This window comes from Coturnix japonica, chromosome 4, assembly GCF_001577835.2.
Source record: "Coturnix japonica isolate 7356 chromosome 4, Coturnix japonica 2.1, whole genome shotgun sequence".
In the NCBI taxonomy this organism is placed as follows: domain Eukaryota; kingdom Metazoa; phylum Chordata; class Aves; order Galliformes; family Phasianidae; genus Coturnix; species Coturnix japonica.
The window spans coordinates 26,259,374-26,283,141 of NC_029519.1; the positions used below are offsets into that span (position 1 = coordinate 26,259,374).

The following is a 23,768-nucleotide window of genomic DNA, read 5'->3' on the forward strand; positions in this document are numbered from 1 at the left end:
TGAAATGTTGAATTTGTTTCCACAAACATTTCAGAAAAAAAAAAAAAAAAAAAGATGGTAAACAAATATTCTGCCTCGTCTAGACCATAGCCCAAGTGCCTTTGAAGTCACTTGGATTCTCCTATTTAGTGGACATTGGGTCCTTGCAAAGAATGTTGTTAAGCTTGGACAAAGGTCGCTCAGAGAATTTATGCAACCTCCACCCTTGGCATCATTTGAGATTTGGCTAAACAAGGCAACCTTATTTGATGTGGAAACTTTCAGCAGGTAATTTTCAGTGGGTAAACTCCAGCAGTCCCTTTCAGTCTAATTTATTGCACTATTTTACTAATATTTTCTCTAAATTAGAAGAGATTTTCTTGTCATCAGTGTATGAGTTTGCAGCACAGATTTTCCACTGCATAACCACCATCACTGAACAATATTGTTCCACATACCATTTATAATTCCACTTGCTGCTGCTTATGACTGTTGACTCTCATGCTTTCTCTGCTCAGCCTTGAGAAGAGCCTCTGACTTCTCTATAATTTCCCTTTAGGTCCTTGAAGATGGCAATGAGATCTTTTCAGCCTTCCCATCTCCAGATTAAACAACCTAAGCTCAATTCATACAACATGCACTACAGCCCTTGAATCCTAACACTCTCCCATTGTCACTCACTGTCTTGTACTGTTTGGTCCATAAAGTTTCACATCTATTTGTGAATAGAGGGAGAGGCCAAACAACAAACTCAGACTGGTGAGCTCATCATTACAAGGCTGAAGCTAAGTGAATTAATCTCATCTCCTGTGACCAATTAAAATATTCACATTTTTCCTCCCATTCTGTCACTTCCATCTGACAAGCACTGCAAGAGAATTTCCTTTTATTAGTCATCCAGTGTGACCTTGACCCCACTCCTGTCCCAGAGGTGCTCCTGTTTATTTCTGCCATCAGGTATCTCCTTCCTGTTCTTCACTCACGCAGCCTCCCAGTTTCACATATGCAAAAAACTCATCACCACGTGCCACCCTCTTGGTGGGGCCAATTAGAAGAGAAACAAGATTATTTATGACATTACAATCTCATCATGGAATAACTTGCCACAAGCCAACAAGTTCGTACTCCAAAACAAATGATTGTTGTTTTCTTCTTTTGTTAGAAAAATGAGTAACTGATTAATATTGTCCCATTCCCTCGCCCCAATCTTAATTAACCTGTGTTAATCAACAGATCATACCACATTAAATGCTTTTGTAGAAATCCCAGCAACTTAGCTTTACTGCATGACTTTTACCTTAAAAACAACAACAAAAAACAATGAAAAATGGTGATAAAATGTTGCACAGTTGTTTGCTGAAGTGATGGGTGTAATGTGAAGATGCACAACTTGGCTATCACAGAAAAGATTAATAGGTTTTAATAAAGAAGTGTCAGCTGAAAAGGCTTCCTGAATTGAGACTCTTCTTATTTAGCAGCAAATTCTCTTGTCTTCCCCCCCCCCCCCTTTTTTTCCCTTTTGATACATTTCACACTCAGACAAAATAACCACTTAGAAAATTTCATAGGGAATCATTTTGTAGGGATAAAAGGACTGGAATATACAAAAAAAAATCTTTCCAGTTTTAAAATATTCTATCTGGACATGCCAATTCACTACATATCAATAAAGATTCTTGCCGAAGTTCTTTTCCTCATCTCCCCTTTCTTTATATAGTGAAATCAGCAAGGATGAAATTATCTTACATCAAACAAAGATTGATATGACTTTTAAGGTCAGTTGCTGCGAGGCCAGGATTTAAAAACAAATTAAATGTGATGTACGATGCTTGAAAGGTCAGTTAGAAAGGTATATGCTGCACCCATTTCACCATGCAACCCCCAGGGAGGTAAACATATTGAATGCTTCAAGGAGACACTGTAATAATTAAGACAATTATGGTAATATGTAGTTAGGTAACAGAGGCTTAATTAGATCAGAACAAGCGTGTTATTTAGAGGAAAAGAAGTCACAATGTATCAAAGTAAAAGTAAATTGCAGCAAATTGGGTCAATATTTATTTCAAGTTGACAGCTAATATGCCTTATTGTATATTCAAAGGGACTAAGATACTGCAGTAAAATGAAGTAAGAATCTTTCATTCTCAGCTAGCCACAGCCCAGCATCACTGCAGACAGAACTCTTGTTTCTCATTATATTTCAGAATATTGCCTCTCTGACAGAGGCTGTACATGCACTTTATGTCCACATCTTCCTACCTGATTTTAATAATTTTGGATACTGGAAGTGAAATGGCATGAGCTTTATGTTATTACTTGAATAGCTTATCCAATCAATGAGTACCTGTCCTCCAAAGCAGCCCTTACTGGAAAGAAGAAGTTCTACGTGATGAGCAGTGCAGGACTGAGCAGGGCAAGGTTGGCAATGGTATGTGCTGCACTGATACCACTCCACAATGCCATTGGAAAAAGCACTCCTACTTTCACACAGACAACAGTGCCCAACTCATATTTTCTTTCTTTCTTCTTTTTTTTTCTTTTTTTTTTCTTCTTTTTTTTTAACTGAATTTAAGCTTAATCTTCTTGTGAATTTACTGCCTAACAAAATGTAAGTCTGACCAACAGTCAGTATGTAATCCATAGTACCATTGCATGGTCACACAACCCCAAAAGGTGAATGAAGATGGGAGCAAGATGGGGAGAGACTGTATGAAATGTAGCTGTAATCTACATATTCTGACTCTGAGGGGTAATAAGGAATGACGATGCTCAGTTCTGAGAGGTGCATGCTCTCCTTCCATAGCTTCTCTTATAGAAGTCACTGCAAACAGCCCTAAAAGCAGGGGTGACTCCCATTTCCACATGTATCTTTGACAAAGCAATATAGTCTGTGATATTCTTGCATACTACTTTATTATGAGCGAATTTCCCACACAAAAGTCCAGTCTTGCTAATGGAAATTAGCACCAAATTAGCTATCATCATCTAATTTTCCTCCTATTCACTTGTATTACAGCCTTGAGCTGCTTCTAAGCCCTTCTGGTTTCGCCGCTCACCGACGAAGTGACTCCTGCCACCTAGAGGGTGCTCTGCGGAGTTTCATCGAGGAGGAGATAAAGAGTATCACAGCATTAACAAAAGCCCTGCTTAAACGCCATTTAAATTATGAGATTAAACACAAACATTATAGATTCTAGTGGCAGCATACCTCCTTTCTTCCTTTCTTCATCTGTGCGTTTTCTTATGTAAGAATGCACTCGAATGGGAAGACTGATAATTTCTTTTGATGTATCTGCAGGTCCTTTCCTTAGCAGCTCCATTCTTTCATGAAAGCAAACTGGCTACCAGGATAATTATAATAACCTGCTGTAAAGATAACATCTTGCAGGAAAAGAACAACAAGTAAAGAAACAGCCTGGGTAGACACACCCCTGACTCACTGAAGCTACAAAAGTAACTTGCTGGAAAAACAGTGGTGCCCACTAAATCAATTTCTCTCTCTTTAAGCTAAAATCACACACAAACCCAGTAACCACCTTACAGTAAGGAAGGCGTGACCAAGCACAGCGCGGCGCAACACAACCAGCCCACTGGCATGAATGGCCAAAGCACACTAGGAATAAAAACATGTGCTAAGATAAATGTGTATGAAGTTGTCATTCAGAATCTGAGAAGAAAACTCTAACACTACTGTGGTGTTAGAAAGAAGCATTCTTTTATTCCTCATAGTACGTACTGGGTGACTTGACAAACCAAATACATGCCCTCAGAGCTCAAGTTCTACATTTAAACAGTTAAGACAACACAAGTAGTCTTACAAAACATCAAAAGCAGACAGGGCCTCCACACAAGGCTGAACTGTCTCACTCCAGGAGTAGGTGGGGATGCAAAAGGTAGACATCAAGATACTTCTCTCTGTCATCTGTATCACGGAATGGCTTGAGTTGGAAGGGAACCCAAGGATCATCAAGTTCCAACCCCCTGCCACAGGCAGGGCCACCAACCTCCAGATCTGGTCCTAGACCAGGTTGCCCAGGGCTCCATCCAACCCGGTCTTGAACACCTTCAGGGATGGGGCATACACAGCCTCTCTGGGCAGCCTGTTCCAACCCTTGTCTTCCAGCACCTCAGTATGTATCATTAAAAGACAAGCTGTCAAACTTCCGCTTATCCAAGGATGAGCAGATGTTCAGAAATAATGGCCGGGTGCTGAGTGAGCAAATGCTATGATTTTGGTGCTTATGAATAACAGGCATTCTCTTACTGAGCGTGTGCCAGTGAAGAAAATGCACCCAGAAGACGATGGAGGAAGACCACTGGATGAAGTAAAAGGCTGTTCCTTGGGCTGTCATGGTGCTAAAAGAATGCTAGACTGCAGAAGAGACCGTGGAATAGAAGACAAAACCTCATAAATCACTACCTGAGTAACAGGCATGTGTATGTTATTTAGTGGGTAACTGATGAACTGTCTGTGTAACTGTCTGTGGAAATACAACGGACTCTGAATCATATAATCTTTGAAGCGCTTATGGTGGAAATATCCCCAGTGCTTCCCAATGCTGCTAATAAAGAATACCTGACTTAACAATAACAAAACTTCGCCGTTAAGCTCCTTTCAATCAATTTCTTCGATTCGTAAGCAAAGGCTCATTACACACAGAGAAGGCGGGCAGCAAATCCCTGCGATACCCGTGAGGGAGGGAGGCGAGCGGAGCATTACAGCCACCAGGACGGAACCTTCCCTCGTCGCCGCGCGGGCCGGGCGGGCAGAGCACTGCTTCCGGCTTCCGTGCCGCCGGCGGAGCGAGGTGCTCGGTGCGCGGTGCGAGCTCGGCCCGGCTGTGCGGCAGGAGGCAGCGAGGCGGCGGCGGGCTGCTCCGGAGGTGAATGATGAGCGCGTTGGAACGCGACGCGGTTTGGGGGCCTAGGTGGAACAGCTGGAAAGCTAACAGTGATTGCTTTAGAGTAGAGAGCTTCGCTTGGAGAAAAGCAGAAGTGCCGATAGCTCAGGAGATCGGGTGCGGGTCAGCAGGATCGTATCTCCTTGGGCTGAGGAAGGGAAGCGGGCACGGACCTGCCATGTCCTGCGTGACAGCGTGCTGAGTGCTCTGACAGCAGCCGTAGGTGCAAAGGAGCAGGGGAGCACCGTGGCTGTCACTGTGCCTTCAGTACCTCTTAAGCAAGAGGTCCCCAGGGTCGTTCCAGTGCCTGGATCCTAAACGAGCGGCTCCTTGGAGCTGTTGGTTCCTTGGTTGGACCTGCTTGGTTGGTTCCCCCACGGCACTTCTCTCGCATTGAGCCCACTGATGGCGCTGTGCCTTTCCCGTCTGAGCATCTGGTACCAGTGTCCAGTGTCCTAAACAGTGTCCTAAACATTTCCTTGGCCATCCTCCAGCCACAGGTTACAGAAGGGCTGTTAGAACTGCAGGTAGAACACAGTGCCAGTAGGAACTGGTTAGCACTTCTGAAAGCCACTATAACCTGGTCTAGTACTGGACCTGGAGGTTGGTGGCCTTGCCTGTGGAGTTAGGGTTGGGACTTGGTGATGCTCGGGGTTCCTTCCAACCACGGCCATTCTGTGATTCTGCAGTTTGAAAAGAACTGCAGCTAAGGACAGTTCTTACTGTTGTCATTTCTGGTGTAATAGCAATATTATTGCTCTAGTCAGAAAATTCAAAAGGCCAGTCAGGTCCCTAAAAAACTACGAGGTAGGGCAACAACAAAGATGAGAGCTCAGAGGGGAAGAGTGATAGAATATCAATCCATAGGGTGCTATTTGCTGTTTGAAAGCCTGGATTAACTCGATGGCTTTGTTAAAAGAACCTGACATTTATTTTTGTTGTTGAAAGTGCAGCTTTCTAATGAGCTACAGTCTTCAGCATTTCTCATAGTATGTGTCCTCAGTAGTCACCAAGAGTGTTTATTATGAAGAAGGTTTGCCTCTTCAGTGCTTTCAATTAGGAAGTAATGTGAAGAAGCCAAGGTATAAATACTATTAGATTCTATTGTTAAATCGGCATTTGAGCAGTTAGAAAATTAATGTGCAATCTCACATTGAACTCCAGTGTCAGAAATGTCATACTCTAGAATAATGATTCTTGCCAGCAGGCAGCTTAGCAATACAATTTTGACTACATAATAAGACACTGAAATGCGGTGCAGAATGCTGCAGAGCAAGCAAGCTGATTTATGCATGCTATCGAAATCAAACTTTAACATTTGGTCAGGACAATATGTTTCTTTGCTCAGGAAAGTTAAGATCTTTTGAAAAGCGATACCAGTTTTTAAATTCAAGCTGCTACAGTTCACTGTCTATTGATGCTGCAGCTGTCCTTGCAGCTACCAGCATGCACATCTACACATCAGCTTGATGTTAGGGATGAAACTGGGAAGAGCAGGAATTGTGGACTAGTTGTGCAACACAAGATTTGTTGGGGCATCTTGCTAGAGGAGTCAGATTTACAAAACACAGGCGCTGTAGTGAAGTACCAAACTTGGAGCTAAATGCTAAGGATGGCCAAATTTTCACATCATCTGTAAGCATGGATGGTTTGGTTGCTACAGCGCAAAGAAATGCATCTGCCTTAGACTTGGGAGTGTCTTTTACAAATATGCTTAATAAGGCAGTGTTGCTCTTTTTCTTTGCATATTTGTATGTCAGTGGAGAGGTCCTTGCCTCTTCATGAGCTGCTTTATTTCCATGGTTGCTAAGCAAATAACCCTGCTGCTTCTTTCATTGCCTTGCTCTATCAGTTGTACAGATCTTGACTTTGGGGGAACATTTTTCATTTGGTTCACTTTTTAAGTTTACTCTGTACCTGGTTTAGAATGTGATGCCAACAACGGTTACATCAGCAGAAATGATGGTGAAGACTGAGCCTAAGGAAGGCTGCCTGACTTGAGTGCCAGCATCAACAAGAGAAATTCTAATGTCAGACTACACATTTTATCTCTCAGTCGTCCATTTCATGAAGTCAGGATAATAATGGCACATAGTAAATTAAGCATTCATGAACGTTGTGTATTTCATTGTGGAGATGATAAGAGTGCAGTGCTCTGATTCTCTGACAGTCTCAGCACTGCCTTGCATTGGTTCCCTCCTGGGCTCTTGAAATAGGCACACATTGAACCAGAGGAATTAAATCACCATAAACTCTTCTCGGGAATCAGTGGCACCTTTAAAGCAATGTATGCTCATCTCTCTTCATTATTACTATTGTGCTAGAACAATAAATTACAGGTTGAGACATCCCTTTCTCATCGCTCTTAAAGCTACAATAGTAACGTTTTGCTTTCTAAGCTTTCCCAAAGTGTGCCATTTGCACTTTTGCAGCAAACCATGACTCACTTACCTGAAGAATTTTTTTTTAACTGGTTGAAGTAGAGAGCTTGAGAAGAGAGAAGTGAAAATAAGCTGAGTATTGTTCTTATTAAACAGACAGTAAGGCAGTTTAAAGGGAGAGGCCCATCACAAATAATCCTACAAAGCGCATTATTTCAAAGGCAAAAGACTTAGAAGATAGTTAGGGACGGAGTTTAGGACAGCAAAATCCTTTCCAGATCACAAGATTCTTCATAGTTCATCACACGATCCTTCATAGGGGACAGGAGTTCTTTTGAAAATCTCTCAGGAAAGGAAACAAGTGGAAATGAAACATTTAATAGATGGGAACTCCAAGATCTAGTTTTAGTGCTGGCTGTGTCATTTGTATCCATGTACTTACATGTATTTATTACATACCTTTTTCTGTCCCACAGACAGTGAAAGATGCCTAAAAAGAAGACTGGTGCTCGTAAGAAAGCTGAGAACCGTCGAGAACGTGAGAAGCAGATAAGGGCTTCAAGAGCCAACATAGATTTAGCCAAACATCCTTGTAATGCTTCAATGGTAAAATAAACTAAAATATTTTGTATTACAATACTTGATTTTAAATTATGTAAGATTTGTGGTAGCACATTAACTATGTATAGCACCTCTAGAACAACGTCCTTTACATTTAAGATTACATTTGTATCAGGGGTAGTAGTACTCACATAAAAAGTTTGGTTCCTAATCAGAACTTAATTCTGAGTTTTACATGTTCTACATAACATAAAAACAATTACCACTGTTTTATTTCTTTTCTTTAGGAATGTGACAAGTGCCAAAGGTAAGCGTTTTTCCCTTCTAAAGGCTAATATTTTAACATATTAGTTAGTCTCAAACATTTCACAGGTCTTGTTTTAACATTTTATTCCCCCCCCCCCCCCCTCCATGTGCCTAGACGACAGAAGAATAGAGCTTTTTGCTACTTCTGCAACTCTGTTCAAAAACTACCCATTTGTGCACAGTGTGGTAAGTGGAAATAATGAATGCAAACGTGCTATTCTCTGTTTCTTTTGTGTCTTCAACCTCTCTGCAGTTAAGGTGCCTTTGTCTTCAAGTGCTTATGCAATTTTTAGAGCAGGTTCTTTTGAATCTGTTTTGAATATCCTCCTTAAGAAGAGGTTCTTGCTCAATCACACAAATTAATGAACATACCTGTGACCCTCCAGGGTTTGCAAGTCTGGGCCATAGGCTTGTCTTCAGTATTTGATATTTAGAAGAATTTTACTTACTGCCTTTTGGGGCTGAGAACGTATGACTATTCCCCTAGATTTATGTGGGGGCGCTGTTTCCTAGTGGCAACAAAGCTCATAAGAGCTGACTGCCCAAAGGACACAATAAATACTACATTTTGGGGATGATATACTTGCTGATCACTTTAGTATCAATTAAACCAACATAGTTTTGTAAGCTGTTTGTGGCATGCTTTGAAATCAGATGAGGAGGACGCTTAGTGATGTAGCTAGGTTCTGAATCAGGCTAAAACACCTATTTATGCAGCTTGCTTGAAGGTGAGGTTAATAATCATTCTGTACTTTGAAGTCGTTTTTTTGTGTCACTACTTCAACATATCATCACAGATTTTACATTTTTCATTAAGTAATTTGGCCGTTTTGCAGTTTGACACGCAAAGCTGCTGACATCTGTAGCTTGCAGTGCCTTTGTTGGAACCTGCAGATACTGAGCGCTTCTGGAAGCCAGGCTGACTGCGTGCAGTGGCACTGCGTCATCCTTCATAAGTCTTCCTTCTGTCATCACACTGTAAAGTACTAAAAACATTTTGTCTGTTTTACAGTCCAAAGTTGACTCCTGTATGTTGAATTTATCTTAATCTGCAGTGTGTTTCCTCAAAAAAAAGTGTTCCCAATCACCGCAAAATGATGCTGAGTCCCCCAGGGTTTGCCAACACAAAGGCCATTAGAACTCTTCGGTGCTTAATCAAGTGTTGGTGACAGACCTCATAAACCAATGTCATTTTTCCTCGAGTAGTCCCTGAAGGATGGGAGCCCAGCAGCTGTATTGCTCTGCTCCAGAGCCAGTAATATCCTCACCACATTATACTGCCCAGCTCAGACCACCAGTGGTCACTCCTCAGCACCATTTGGTATCTGATTGCATCAAAACCCTCTTGCTGGTAGTGCATACTGGGATTCATTTGCAGAGTAGAATTTAGTTTTATGAACTCTTGAATTTGTTTGCTGGGAATATCCCCCGTAAGGAGGCAATAATAGAGACACCAAAGGGATCTGTTGCAGGTCAGCTTAAACCAGTGATAAAATCCCAGTGCAGTGACCTAGACTAGCAACAGGTATTTTTGCTTACATATCTACATGTCAAGTAAGCATCTTCCTGGTAAAGCTACTTACTCTAGGGGAAAGATATCACCCTAGTTGTTTACCTGTGTCAGAAGGACTTTGAAGTGCAGACCGTGGCTTTTTTTCCCATACAAGCTCTGCATTTAAAGAGAATTATTTTGCCATCTCTTATTTGTTTTGAAAAACAAACATAACACATTAAAAGCTTAAGCATCTAAGCATGTAAGTAATCAAGTCAAGTATGTGTATTATTTTCAGAGGTCCTCAGCCATGCCACTTTTGTGGTGGGACAAGCAGCAGTGTTGTCGATGTTCCTTAATTTACACCTTAACTATCTTGTTTTGACATTTGAAATCCTTGCCAATATATTCAGCCTGCCTCAAAATATACAGCAAGACAACCCACTACCTCATCTCAGCACTGGTGCTGAAAACAGACCATAATTCATTTGATCTAAGTGAAATACACGGGGAGGTTAACAAGTTGCCAAAATTTCTTTGCATTAGTCTTTAGCTGGATATACAATAAGTTCAGATGTTTGCTTAAATCTGTTTTTATACAAGCACTGTTTTTATTTTTATGTATTTTCCTTCTGGTTGTTTACTACTTTTTTTTTTATTCAGGAAAAACCAAATGCATGATGAAGTCTTCAGATTGTGTCATAAAACATGCTGGTGTGTACAGTACTGGGCTGGCAATGGTGGTATGTATATAAAATGACAGCTTTTTTTATCAAGTGTGACATTATTCTATGCATATCTTTCTAAAACAAGGTAAAAAAGGTTTGCAAACAATAGCATATGGCACACTAAGACTTTTCTCTCATCTTACCATTGCATTACTGAAAATGTAATGTTTTCCTTTTTAGACTGAGCTCCTGCAGACCCTAACTGGTAGTTTGTTGCCTGTGGGCTGAGGAGGCTTCTTAAATGCTATAATTATGTAGTTGATCTTCCGATCTTGCACTTTAACTAAAATGAAAATGTATCATTTATATTTCGGGTGCATTATTTGGTCTTTGCTGGCCATGGACCTGATGCTCTAATATAACGTGCTTTAATATCTGAAGGAGTGATTTCAGCTGTGAGAATCTATAGCTTTTTTCTTTTTTTTTTTCCCTTCAAATTGCACTTTGGCCTGAAAATGGCTATCATTTATAAAGTTCAGGTTTTAGCTAGAAGACAAACTCCATGCATAAAATTTAAGATACAGATTTTAAAAGGTAAAGACAGAAAAGGAGGAAAAGAAGTTGTTTCTCATTTTATGTAATCCTGCAAAAATGATTATTGAATTAAAAGAAAAGGAGAATCCTGAAGTGGCTTGATTGGATACTGATTGTTTTGTATTGACTTGTTCACCTGGAATAAACCCACAGAGAGAAGGGAGAGTGAGGAAGATACAGGGTTTTGAAATAAGTCTCTGGGCATTGTACAAGTCCCAGGATGCTGTCTTTCTGTAATTGCAGGGTGCAATCTGTGATTTCTGTGAAGCTTGGGTGTGCCACGGGAGGAAGTGTCTCAGCACGCACGCATGCATCTGCCCTCTTGCAGACGCAGAATGTATTGAGTGTGAAAGAAGCGTCTGGGATCACGGTAGGCTGCTCACAGTTAATGAAAAAATCTAAATTATGCTTTTCCTCTCATGTTACATAAGTTATTATACCTATATACTTAGCATTACATTCTTGGTCTTCAAGATTAGTATACTTAGTCAAAGGAAGGCATTCTCCCCATTTTAAAAACAGATCTTACAAAGTGGGGAATGTAAATGTGCCCAAGAACATGTACTTCTTGTCCCATCAGCTGAATGCTTTACATAATTAAGTACCGTATCTGATGATCAACATGCAATTTTCTGTCATTCTCACCCCTTTCATCTGCACTGGTACAGGTGTTTGGGTTCTCAGTTGCCTGGCAAACCATACTGATAACCATTTGTAGAATCCTTTCAAGTATAATTTTAGCGTGCATCAGAGGCGAGGGGGTGGGAAGGAACAACACTGGATGAGAGAAGATCCAATACAATTTAAATAACACTAAAATGCCATAGTCAAATTGAAATAAACTACTAGCAATACTTGTTCTATATTTATGTTGTCTTGTCTTGTAGGAAACATAGTATTTTTCATACTAAAAGTGGATGCTAGTGTCTAATTTAGAACTTTCTTAGAGCATTAGACAAAGGGCAGAACTGGTCTTCAGTAAAAAAACAGCAATAAAAAAGTCACATAACTGCCTAAATTGTTTGTGGGGCAGAACTTGGCACCTATGCCTGTTACTGGTTATTTTGCCTTGATATATCTTCCAGGAGGCAGAATGTTTGCCTGCTCTTTCTGCCACAATTTCCTCTGTGAAGATGATCAGTTTGAACATCAAGCCAGCTGCCAAGTTTTGGAAGCAGAGACATTTAAATGTAAGTTGGTTGTTTGTAGACTCTATCAAAAACTCAACAGACTCAAATTGCTTCCTCCGTGTTCCAGCATAATCTCCAGTGCCTTTTCCAGGTATGTGTTGCCTTTTGCCACCACTGGAGGAAAGTGCCTACAGTCCTGGTATAAAGGCAGAATTAAAAACCTGAACTTCTATAGAATACATCAACTTTTAATTGTGGTCATACAGTTGTAGTCTAAATCCCATTCTATCTGTGAAGAAAATTACTTTCCAACCCCAAGAGTTTTTATTAAGCACAGATGCTCTAGAAATGTTTAAATATATGAGCATTAGCATTTCCAATTCTGTTTTAAACAGAGTGCTGACTCTGACTGCTGACCTGTTCACATGGAGAACTCATAATACTAATTAATTCAGATACAGAAGCGTCATTATCCTAAGCGTAAGGCAAGGTGGAGAAAGTACTTGCACAGAGACTTCTTAAGATGAAATAGTGCTTTTGAGGAGTAACTTATTCACTGTAACTATTCAGCTTCGTGCTGCTACCAATTCCTATGTGGTTGCCTTCAACGTACTCCCTCTAGTGGAGTAAAGAAACCAGTTTGAAGCTTTAGGACAAGTTAGATTTTGAGAGCACTGATTCTGCTGCTTTTTACAGTTCGTGTGCCAGCTGTAATTCTTTAGTATAGATAGGTTTCCATATAGAGTTATATGCAATAAAATGCATTTCTTGAGGATAAGATGGAATATATGAAACAACTTCTAGGTTTGGAGTTTGTAAGCTCTGAGCGTCCTCAGATCTACAGTTTCCAAGTAATGAGTTTTACATATATTTTTTCCACCAACAGGTGTTTCCTGTAACAGGCTTGGGCAGCATTCATGCCTGCGTTGTAAGGTAAATATGACTGCAAGTAGTTGCAGTTTTTGACTTGTTCTTCTTAGCCTCCAGGGATGGTACCAAGGCCTGCTCTTCTTTTTCTTGCCCTCCAGTTTTTTATTTTTTTTTCCCCCTCCATTCTCCATCACATCAGTTTTGTCTTTCAAATTATTCTTTTTCCATGGATTTTCACCAGCTCCCTGGTATGCAAAACATGAGATTTCAATCTCTCATTCTTGCCTTCAGGTCACTGCATAGTTATGTTCTGATGTACATCTCCAAATGTATTTTATGTAAGCTTGCCAAGGTAAACCAAAGTTTGCCAGACCCCTTATGGGCAGCACTGTAGCCCAGTCCTTGAATATGTTACTTTTTCTATCTGTTTATCATCACCTATGTGCAATCTCCTCCTCAGATAACCGTGAAACGACATTTAACACAGTAGTTCAACTTCATAAATGGCGTGCATATTGCCCATTCCACTGCAGATAAGAGCTCAATAAAGTTTAATCCCACCCAGAAAATCCTGCTGCTGTTAGACACATTTTCACTGGCTTCTTGCTGATTTTTTTTGCTTGTATGATTAAAACATTTAGCCTTTTCACTATCTTTTCACCCTCCAGGCTTGTTTTTGTGATGATCACGTGCGAAGTAAGGTTTTCAAACAGGAAAAGGGAAAAGAGCCTCCCTGCCCTAAATGCGGCCATGAAACTCAGCAGACAAAGGATCTGAGCATGTCAAGTAAGCCTGCTTTTCTAGCTCACAAGCATCACAAGCTGATGATTACTTATCTGCATGGGAACAATGAGAAAACAGTTATTTTCAGCTGTTTTACAAAGCTTTGATGCATCTGTTCTTAGGGAAACATTGTGTTTTGTAGTTCTTGAAGCGCGTATCAGAGTCTTACTTAATCTTTAATTGATTCTGACATAGTCAAAGCTTTTGTTTAGTTCGAGATTTTAGTCGTGGAAGAATTACAGTCCTCACTTACACCTTTATTTCATCTACCAAAAAAAGGGTGATGAATGTAGAAGTGTCATTTGGTGACATACATTGAATCTACCTCTTAACTTTGCTTTAATAAATCAGAATACGTGCCATGTCTGTGGAGCACATCCAATTACAACTTTTCATGGCTAGAGTACTGAAGGCATCCTAAAACCTATATCATACTCTGGAGACAGTTATTGATTGTACAAACATGGCTGCACAGGAGGAGACTGCTTGTAGTGGAAAGGTTCTGTTAGAGCATGGATTTAATGTGAAAATGTCAGATTTAGAAAAAGGTTGAGTAGTGAACAAGGATGGAAAAGAAATGTCAGATACTCTGCTCAAATTGCTGTTGACAGGTGAGAGCATGATGGTTTTTCTCTCTGCCTACAGCGCGCTCTTTGAAGTTTGGACGCCAGACTGGAGGCGAAGATGCAGATGGAGCTTCTGGTTATGATGCCTACTGGAAGAACCTCTCCTCCAGCAAGGCTGGAGATGCAGGTGATCATGATGACGAATATGATGAATATGAAGCAGAAGAGGATGATGAAGATGAGGATGGAGGAGGGAAGGATTCTGATACAGAGACCACAGATGTATTCAGCAATTTGAGTTTAGGGAGGACTTACGCTAGTGGGTATGCACATTATGAAGAACCTGAAGATTAATTTGAGTATGCTATTGAGCTAGAATCTTTTGAGAGGTTGCACAAAGCAGATGCGTTATTGCTGAGTTGTATACATGCCAGTAGGATAGTTCTATCAGGTACTTAACATATCAGAGGTTGACAATAAAGTCTGGGACATCTATGGTAACTCCAGGTGAGATTTGTTGATATAAACCATTATTGGGTTTGGAACTTGGGGGGAGAAAATTGGGGGAATATTTTTTATTCCTCTGACCACCTAAATGATGTTGTCTTTCGGTGACTGAGTGTGACGGTTTAATGCCTTGTTTCCATTTATGCATCAGAAATTAAGTTATTTTTACAGTATTTGTTAACTGACTTCATAAAATTAGTGTATTGTTGGGCAGCAGACTGCATTTCTGGGGGGTTACCACAATAAAAGTCAACTGCATTCTCAAATGAGTTGTCTCTAAATATTGATGTATCTAAACAGTTGGAAAGCAGGTTGTACGCAAAGAGTAAACTGAAATTAAAATAACTTATTAGTTTATGTAGGTAAAGCAAATCAATGTAGTTCTCTATCTACTTGAACATTATCTTTGTGGTAGTTTTTAGTACATGACAGAAATCAATGGGGTTATTTGAAATCATTACCAGCACTCCCTCCCCAGATAATCATAACTTTTATTGCAGCACAAGTATTGGTGCTGCTGAAGTCTGCACAGTTTCTCAGTAGATCAAAAGGAGACTGGTTTATTCTCTGCGTAGCATTCAGCTCTCTTTTGTGCACATAGTATAAAAGAAATGGGAAACAAACACTGTGTATGAACTAATAAGGTGAAAACACAACTGCCCTTGGTTCTGTGCAAATGTATTGGTACAAGACCAATGATCAGTATGCCTGAGCTGAGGTGGTGATGCTTGCACCAGTGTTTGAAGTGATTCTAATTTGTAATTCAGTGGACTAGCTTTTAGTTTCCTCCTGCAGGGGAACACTGAGAAGACAGTGACTTTAACAGCAGACAGATGAAGAAGATAAAAAGGCAGCCATCTAAAGCATTACTCCAGTTTTCTAAATACCATGTTTGAGTGGAAAGGAACTAGTCCTTGTAATCTGTCAAACATCTGAAGCATTGACAAAATGATCTACTTCTGTACTTTATCTGTTGTTTCTCACTCAAACAGCTAAGGGTCATGGGTTGATAAAGCATATCCTATTGGGGATAATTTTTAGTGTTACGATTGCCAAATGAGTGTTTCCTAACAAAGCGGTACTGAGGAATCTGACCCTCATGCCAAATGCATAAAAGGCATGAGTTGGAGTGCATTCGAAACAAAACAAACTGACAAACAAGGCAACTTGGTTATGACAACTGAAAGAAAACAAACTGCATTAGAGAGGGAGCAACCAATCAGTGCATTTAAAGTGCTTGCCTTCAGAAGCTGAGAGGAAACCAGCGAATACAGGGCCTGAAAGCCAAGTCCTCCTCAGAAAAAGGCCAGCTAGCTTTATATGCCAGCAAAGACCTGCCTGTCTTATATTCCATACCTGACGGGGGCTGGGTTAGTCTTGGTTGCATAACCAAAGCTGAAGAGATGGAATTAGGATGCTTGCTAGTCCAGCAGTGGTTACCAGGTTGCGAAATTGGCACCTACAATAGAGTTTATGTACAGCTTTGTGTGGTCCAAAAACTTCCATGGCTGAGTCCATCTGCCAGTGGTCAATTCCAGAAACAATCTCTTTTTATCTTGACTAATGTATCAAACGCAAAATAATATTACATCACTGCAATGTCTTACATAGGATTGAGAAACAAACGTGCCTTTCTGAACATATTTAATTTATAGCTGCTTGTGCGTAATTTGTTAATATCATTGCTTAACTGCACAAAATTCCACTTTAATGTCCTTGGCTCCTGAATTAGGTTTTTTCCCCATATGAAATCTGTTGCTGTCACTGGTTCTGCCAAAAGCTGCTGATGTAACAGAATTAATCATCATAATCAGAGTAAAGAATTATTAATTTTCTCATTGAAGTGTCCTTTCTTTGCCAGTTTGGTTGACATCAGTCCTCCTGAGCTAATGCATGTTCCTATCATGCTGCAGTAAGAGAAGGCCATGGCACAGATGCTCAGGATACCTGCTGTAATTTAGCAAGGTCACTGCTCAGCGGACAGGCATTTATTTGCAATTTCTCTTTGGGCTGCTCTTCATACTATTCAAATACGAACCGGACTGGAAACAGAGCCAAGGTATTAGAACTATGGTAGCTGGCATTTGAAGGGTCAGAACAAGCTGTTCTAAGCTGCTTTAAAGTAATCCAGTAGATTCAAGCTGGAAGAGACAAACACGACCACATTTTGTACAGATGGGGTTGGTTGTTTGCAACAGGACAGGCAGGATATGATGCTATAGGTTGCATTTTTTCATCCTATCTGCTTATTCAGTGAAGTTAAAAAACATGGGAATAAGCACTTAGAGCTTAATTTAATAGGAAGTGCTTCATTTTAGTTTGCAGCTAAAAATACAGTAGTATTTATTGTGTCCGTAGTCCCTGAAATAAACAAGAGTTCTGGTCATATCTGTGAGCTCTTTTCTGGCATCACAGTTATAATGGTGACAGCGCCAGCTCATTATGAATTCATAGGGTGCTTTTATGGATATAATGTATTTCCATTTGTATTCAGGTGTAATTTAGTACAAGTGACTGGGAGTCATTTGGTCAGTCCTGTTGCAGCGACTGGTTTTGTTTCCAGCAAGTTTATGTGAAGATCATTGTAATGTACCAAACAGTTTCAATTGCCAGCTGATGAAGCAGTAGCAGGCAGAGTAGCAGCTGCAGAGAACCAGAGGATGAGATTCGAAGTGTTTAAAGTCCTATTTCTTGAGCCAGGAAGTGTAGACACTGCATGCATCTATCAAGGTTCTGAGCCCAGGACTGGAGGAACCAATGGCCAAGCTCCCATTTATCCAGGTGGGAGCAATTTAACACTCTACAGTATATACAGTTAAATTGCCAACAGGTGATAAGTAACAAAGCACAAGGAGAAGCTTAAATGAGGAAGATGGAACAAAGCTTAACATGAGATTTATATGCTATCATCAGCATAAATATACGAGTCCTAAATTTTAACTGTTCTAATAAGATGTCTTCAAGATTGAAGAAGGAAGCTGTTTGAAGCCAAAAGGGATATAATTCTGTAAACGTTAAACAAGATGTGGAAATGTAATTATTCATCTCCTGAAAGTCAACAGGTAGCCAATAAATATTTGCTAAAAGCTCAAGGCAATTAGGGGACAGACGAATTTTATCATCTCTGCTTTGTAGGTATGTAAATAGAAAACACAGTAATTAACAAAATCACAGCCTGAGTGATCCAGTTGGCAACAGCCCTCAGCAGCTTGGCCTCTCCATCTCATACCCGGGAAACTCTAGAGTAAATATATTTTATAGCTAATGACACTTCTTTATTAAGTTTACGCGTACTGTAATTAGCTACCACATGACTGAAATTTGAAGCAGGGTCTAGTTTTCTCTTTAAGCTTTCAAAGCCAAAATAGACATAAAAAATAATGATAAATAAGAATGTCACAGACATGAGAATCATTCCATGAAAAAGCCATAGGTTTCCTTTTGCTGAACAAATGATGGGCTTGCAAGCCTGTTCTTTATCTTCCACAGCTATTTGCTTGATTAAATACCAATGCAATTTGGAGGAAAAAAATAAAATCACATCTCAACATCTGACCGAACAAAGCTGCCCATAAACACACAGCTTTGCTGTCTGTTAACAACCATCCTATTTTTAAGTAACAAGCTTTTCCCTTTTTTAAAAAAAAGAGAAACATTTGTAATGCAATGAGAAAACCTTTTGTAGCTATCATTATATCCCCCCCACCCCCTCCTTTAACGCTGAAGTGTTTGCTACAATCCTTTTAACCCCAGTTTTGGAGCCACACAGTGATTTTTCCAAAGGATTCCCCAGCCTTAACAGTCACTGCAAATTCACTTCTGTTTCCTCATGAAACGATCAATATTGAGTGCTTACAGGCTTAAGCATTATTCTGATTTTACCATGATGTTACATGACATCTTCTGAAGGTTTTCAGATTGATTTTCACTTTACAAAACCATTGAATAAATTTTATTTTAATTTCCTTGGAGAACTACTGAAGACCTCTCAGATTTCTTCAGGAAGTAATGCAAATATTTTCCTACTATAGTTGCCCAATGCTCTTCCTGCTGTTTTATTTCTGGCACCACAAAGTTAATTCTCTTGTAAGTCCCTCACTGTTAGCTGGGCACATAACCCTTGGGCTGCCTGCAGCCTGATTTGAGCTCAGCACTTTATTTGGATAGCAAAGACAGTGATGAACCCCTTTGAGATTTTCCCACCAGCAGGAGAAGTGTACAAGGTCCTCAGCCTTGACATCAGCATCCATTTGAAATACTGTGCTCTTCTGCCAGTTCAAGATGGTAACAACTGAAATGTGACCTTACACTAGATTGCTTTGGAAGCTAGCAGAAATTCAAATGCTACAGCCTCTATCAGCCTTGAAACATATCTTAGCTGGAAAAGCAACTCCTACTAAGGTGAATCCCATTAAGCTGGCATTTTCACTCCTGCCACAGGGACAACAGACTGCATCTGCAACTTCATAAGAAGTATTTGTCAATATTTTTCCCTTATTAAAATAAATGAAGAAAACCTGTCAGGGTAGCTTTAAGTGAGAAAAAGAGACAGCATCAAAAAGGTAAACAAAGATGTTACAGTATCAACTGCTGAAAACCAAAGCCATGTTGAGCATGTTGGAACAGAGGGCTGCAGAAACAATACCATATGCTCACAACTGGCTTCTCCTGAACCATCCTCTTAAGTCTGGAAGCACAGGCCAAAGAAGCATTACACAGAGCTTAACCTTGGGGCTTGTGTTTGGCAAAGCACTCACAGTTCCAAGGGAACTTCACAAGAAGCACTATGTAGTGTTTTAAGGGACATTTAGCACACACAAGCGCCATGACTGGACTTGAAACATAAGGAATAATTTGAAGCCAGATGACAAATTGCACTCCTTGCATATTTTCCCTGTTTGCTTGACGCAATGTATATTTCAAAGATCCTATCATGACATTTACATACTAACGCTACACAAACAGAATCCTCTGATCTGCCACAATAAATGATTTCCAACCAGATAGTGCCAACATAAATCATAGAAGGTACCTTCTGAGTTTATCACACTTTCAAAGGACAACTCTTCTTTCATCATACACTTTACAAAGCCACCAGGATATTCACAGTTTAAGAAAACATTCCAGCAAGGTACATTTCTGACCTTAGCTCAAGTTAGTAAGTTTCAGTCAGCAGAGTGAACCCACACCCAAACAGTGCTAGTTCTAGAATGCAAATACACAGTACCATTCCCTGGACTCCTAATGGCTGTGGCACCACAGATCTCACCCCAAGCTCAGCCATAAGACTGCGAGATGCAGAAACAGGAACTTCACATGGCCCATGGTAGCCACCCTTAAAAGCACCTGAGCTCACACACATGGAAAGCACCCTCCACCTCCAGCTTTCCCCCAACCTCCCCAGGCCCGCAAAGCACCACTGCTCATTGCCACCAGCTACACTTGTAGAAAGCTACCAGCACTTACCCCTGGGGAAAACAACTCTGGAACAGGACCTCAGATAACACTCCTCTGGATCAGAGATCATGGCTTCCTAATGCCCTCCTCCCTCATTTATAACCTTCTTCACCTGCTTCCTGAGGGCCTGCTCTGATAGGCAAGGTGAGCATGGTCTCTCTGCAGCTTATCTCTAGCATCAGCAGGCCCTCTCATTACCTCAGCCTTTGTCTTGCTGTCAAATGAGCCTCCATGGCACCTCTGAATGTTTGCAGATACCATGTGATCATCTCCCAAGTTCTGCTGCACCTTCCTGCCTCTTCCTACATCAAAAGAAAAAAATATGCAGTGTAAAACGTAAGTAACATCTGTCATATTTAGGAAGTGACACATCCCTCCTGCTATGCTATTTCATTGTATCTAAAATGGATTAGCAAATGATACATATTTTCTACTGACCCTAGATGGCGGATCATGAAAATACTAATACTTGTTATAATGTCTTCATAATATATTAGTTTGACTATCTCAGAACCAAAATGTGACCTCGTGGTCTTTTCTATGCAGCAATTTGTCTTTGAGGGTTGAAAGAAATATTACAGCTGTATCAAAGTATTAAGAGCAAAAATGAACCACAGCACATATAATGCCACTTAAACATGTCTGAAATTACTCTATTGGAGATTTTTGGTTCTCGTGTGCTCAGTTTGCTCCCAGCTTCATACAGAATGCTAAAAGGTCTTCCCCTTTGCTCTGTTGCTGGCCTTGTAAGCTGCAGCCCAGCGGGGGAGCACATCCTGGGGTGACAGAAGTTGCTGGAGCTGACAGAGAAGTGCCATTCGTACCAATCAGTGATCTGACCCGCGAAGCCACAGGACATGGGATTCTTCTTCCAGCCAAACTCAGCTCCTTTGGTGGAATATCCTGAAGTGAAAACAAAAGCCAAATGATCTGTTGTGCTCTTTACTGGAGTAATTACAGTGTTGGCATTTTGAGGTATATGGAAAGCTGTCAAACCAAATTTAATAAACCGCGTAAAGGATGGGTATTGTGTATGTTTTCCTGAATCTGCCTGTTCCAGCCCACCAGCTCCCTGCTGTATGAGACACTGTGGGATGCGATCCTCAATCTCAGACCTTTCACCTCCTGATAAAAACCGTGCTGCCACCTACTCCCTGTTAGATTACCTTAAATTGAAGCCTAATACCCAGGAAGCATTGACTGTGCTAGGATGAGCCCATGAAGCTTGTGGGCTGAGTGAGAGTGGTCTTCAGACACATTGGCTGAGGCTGTGGGAGCTCCTGGGGTTGTCTGCTGGTTGCCAGCTGTGGAGTTCAGATATCTGTAGGCTGCACCTGGCAATAACACCTTTGTTCTCCCCTTTCTTGCATGTCAGTTCTCCTTCTGGCACTGGTATTGATCATTTAGTACTTGAGACTTCTATGTCCTGTGGTTTGATTTTGCAGCATGGGACGTGACGGAGAGCCCAAGTATAATTTGCTTTTATTTACACATCACTGGCAGCTGGGAGCAACAGAAGGCAATTCCTAGCTCAGCAGTCTCAGCCCAGCACCAGTGCCTGATTTCCAGGGAGCCATTTCTGCCTGAAGAATTGAGTCTAATCAAGGCCCAAGGCAGAGAACACACACTCCTGCTGCTTGCAGAACCATGTTCTCCCTCAAGCAATACCTCTGCACAGAGCCTGGCAGACCAAAGCTAGCGGCACACTGTGTCCCTGTCTGATGCTAAGTAGAAAGACCAGCACAAAAAGACTTTTGCATGTTTTGTTTTTCTTGTAACAAACAACAGGATTTCTTAGCTCCTGAGATGCAAAATTAGTGAATATATGCAGAGATATTATTAGTGATTATGGTCTAAAGAAACCCTCATTTAAGGTTCTGGATGGATTGCCTTTGTGCTTAGTGTAGGGAATAAGCAAAGGATAACCACCTATCCTTCAGACAAAGGGAACAGTGCAATCATTGTGCTGAGACACCTGATGTTGTCTTCCAGCAGTTACTTCATGAACAACAAAATACATCCTTTCTAACTGCCCAATCTTCAAAAAGGTTTACTAAATTCAGCTTTCACAAACAGTGAGAGACCTCCATTGCCATCTCCATTTGATACTTCTGGCACCCTAGCTGTGCTGTTTGCTGTTGCAGCCATGCAACATCATGCAGCCATGCAACATCATGCAGCCATGCCAGCCATCAAAGCAAATTGATGCCATGCTTGACTGAAGGAAGTACTTTTGGTGACTTGGAAGACTGAGCAGAGGTGGAAGGGGGAGGATTTCCCAGGTCTGCTGTATATGTTGAGGTGTGAGAACTGTATGTCTTCCACAATTGTTCAGCTTAATCCTGAGATGTGACTGCACCAGAGATCCCTGCTCTTTGGTCTTATTCCCACCACAGACAGAGACATTTGCAGTTTCACTCTTGTATTCTGTTAGCCACTATGAATTGTTCCATCATGGCTGAAAGGGTGAAAGCTTTCATCTTTGAAAGTTTTTTCATCTGTGCCTGTAAGTCACGCAGACTGTAGCTTTTGATATAAATAAGCCCAAGTGACAAGATCCAGCAGATCTGCAGAATTTTCTGCCTTTACCAACATCGCTAATCCACACACTATAAAGTTATCAGCACAAGACTAATAAAGCAGAGAGTTCTATAAAAGTGGCAAGTGAGTCATTGCAATTGCTTCAGGCAGCGTAACCTACTTCTGCATTCAGACACAGATGGGAAAGATTTACTCATTGTCTCCATTTTAGGTGCCTGGAAAGGAAGGCAAAGCACAAGAGGAATCTTGCTTCCTCTCCAGTTTGTCCTCCCCTTCAACCCCAGCAGCTAAAAAATCAAATCAGTTCCCTCTAAAGGAGAGGGATCTCAATGGGACTGCACTGTAAGGCAAAATAAACCTTTATTAACTAAAATTATGTTGCAGTTTAGGGGGAGAACAGTCTAAAGACATCATGAATTTCAGAAACCCGAAATATAGTCATTTTAAGATGCATTTCATATTTATTAGATTGGGAAAATGTGTTACTTTAGAGATAAGGCAAAAGTTTTCATAGGGAGAGATGTTTTCTGGCCTCTCTCTGTTCTGATTTAAGTGACGCAGCACCCAACGGTTCTGCTTGGTTATTAAAGGCATCTGCTTTATTTCCAGAATAAAAGTTAAAAAAAAACAAACAGAACAAAACCAAAACACAAACAAAACAGCCCACATTAAAAAAATGCATGGCAGAACTGGAAGGACAGGGTTACTTAAGTCTTTGTGATGACTGTGGTCTGGTCCTGCTCTCTCTGAACGTGACTGTTGCTCACACCGGATGCTGTGCTAACTCCTAGAGCTTCTTTACCGAGTGAGAGGCATGGAGTACACCTACTGCGCAGCTCACAAGCATGGTTTTAGCTGTTCAAACAGCTGAATGAGCTGTAAAGAAGAAACAAAACCACCTAAAGCCACTGCATGAGCTCTCAGCTGCCTGAGTGCAAAGAGTCCCAGCAGTAGGCAGAAGCCAGGCCAAGTGGTAGGGCACCACTTTGAGTACATCTGTGTGGGGCAGCATGGGCCTGAGGTGCCCAAGAG

General features: G+C 40.8%; 1 protein-coding gene and 1 long non-coding RNA gene across 2 annotated transcripts; one reads left to right on the top strand and one right to left on the bottom strand.

The window, feature by feature from the left end:
• Positions 1-4,745: 4,745 nt before the first annotated feature.
• ZNF330 (zinc finger protein 330) lies at positions 4,746-15,004 on the top strand. Its single transcript, XM_015861073.2, has 10 exons — positions 4,746-4,862; positions 7,738-7,867; positions 8,110-8,129; positions 8,244-8,314; positions 10,284-10,363; positions 11,126-11,252; positions 11,968-12,072; positions 12,899-12,945; positions 13,551-13,668; positions 14,311-15,004. The coding sequence occupies exons 2-10, from the start codon at positions 7,748-7,750 to the stop codon at positions 14,583-14,585; spliced, it is 963 nt and encodes a 320-aa protein (XP_015716559.1). The 5' UTR covers positions 4,746-4,862; positions 7,738-7,747; the 3' UTR covers positions 14,586-15,004.
• Positions 14,878-21,781, bottom strand: LOC116653367. Its single transcript, XR_004307028.1, has 2 exons — positions 21,020-21,781; positions 14,878-20,497 (listed from the first exon to the last, which is right to left on the bottom strand). It is a non-coding gene; the product is annotated as an uncharacterized LOC116653367 (long non-coding RNA).
• Positions 21,782-23,768: the final 1,987 nt, after the last annotated feature.

Excerpts from the sequence above, each read along its gene's own strand:
- ZNF330 (XM_015861073.2), top strand. The coding sequence starts at position 7,748 with ATGCCTAAAAAGAAGACTGGTGCTCGTAAGAAAGCTGAGAACCGTCGA. Across the intron at positions 7,868-8,109 it reads ATCCTTGTAATGCTTCAATG|GAATGTGACAAGTGCCAAAG; the intron begins GTAAAATAAACT and ends TCTTTTCTTTAG. Across the intron at positions 11,253-11,967 it reads AAGAAGCGTCTGGGATCACG|GAGGCAGAATGTTTGCCTGC; the intron begins GTAGGCTGCTCA and ends TATATCTTCCAG.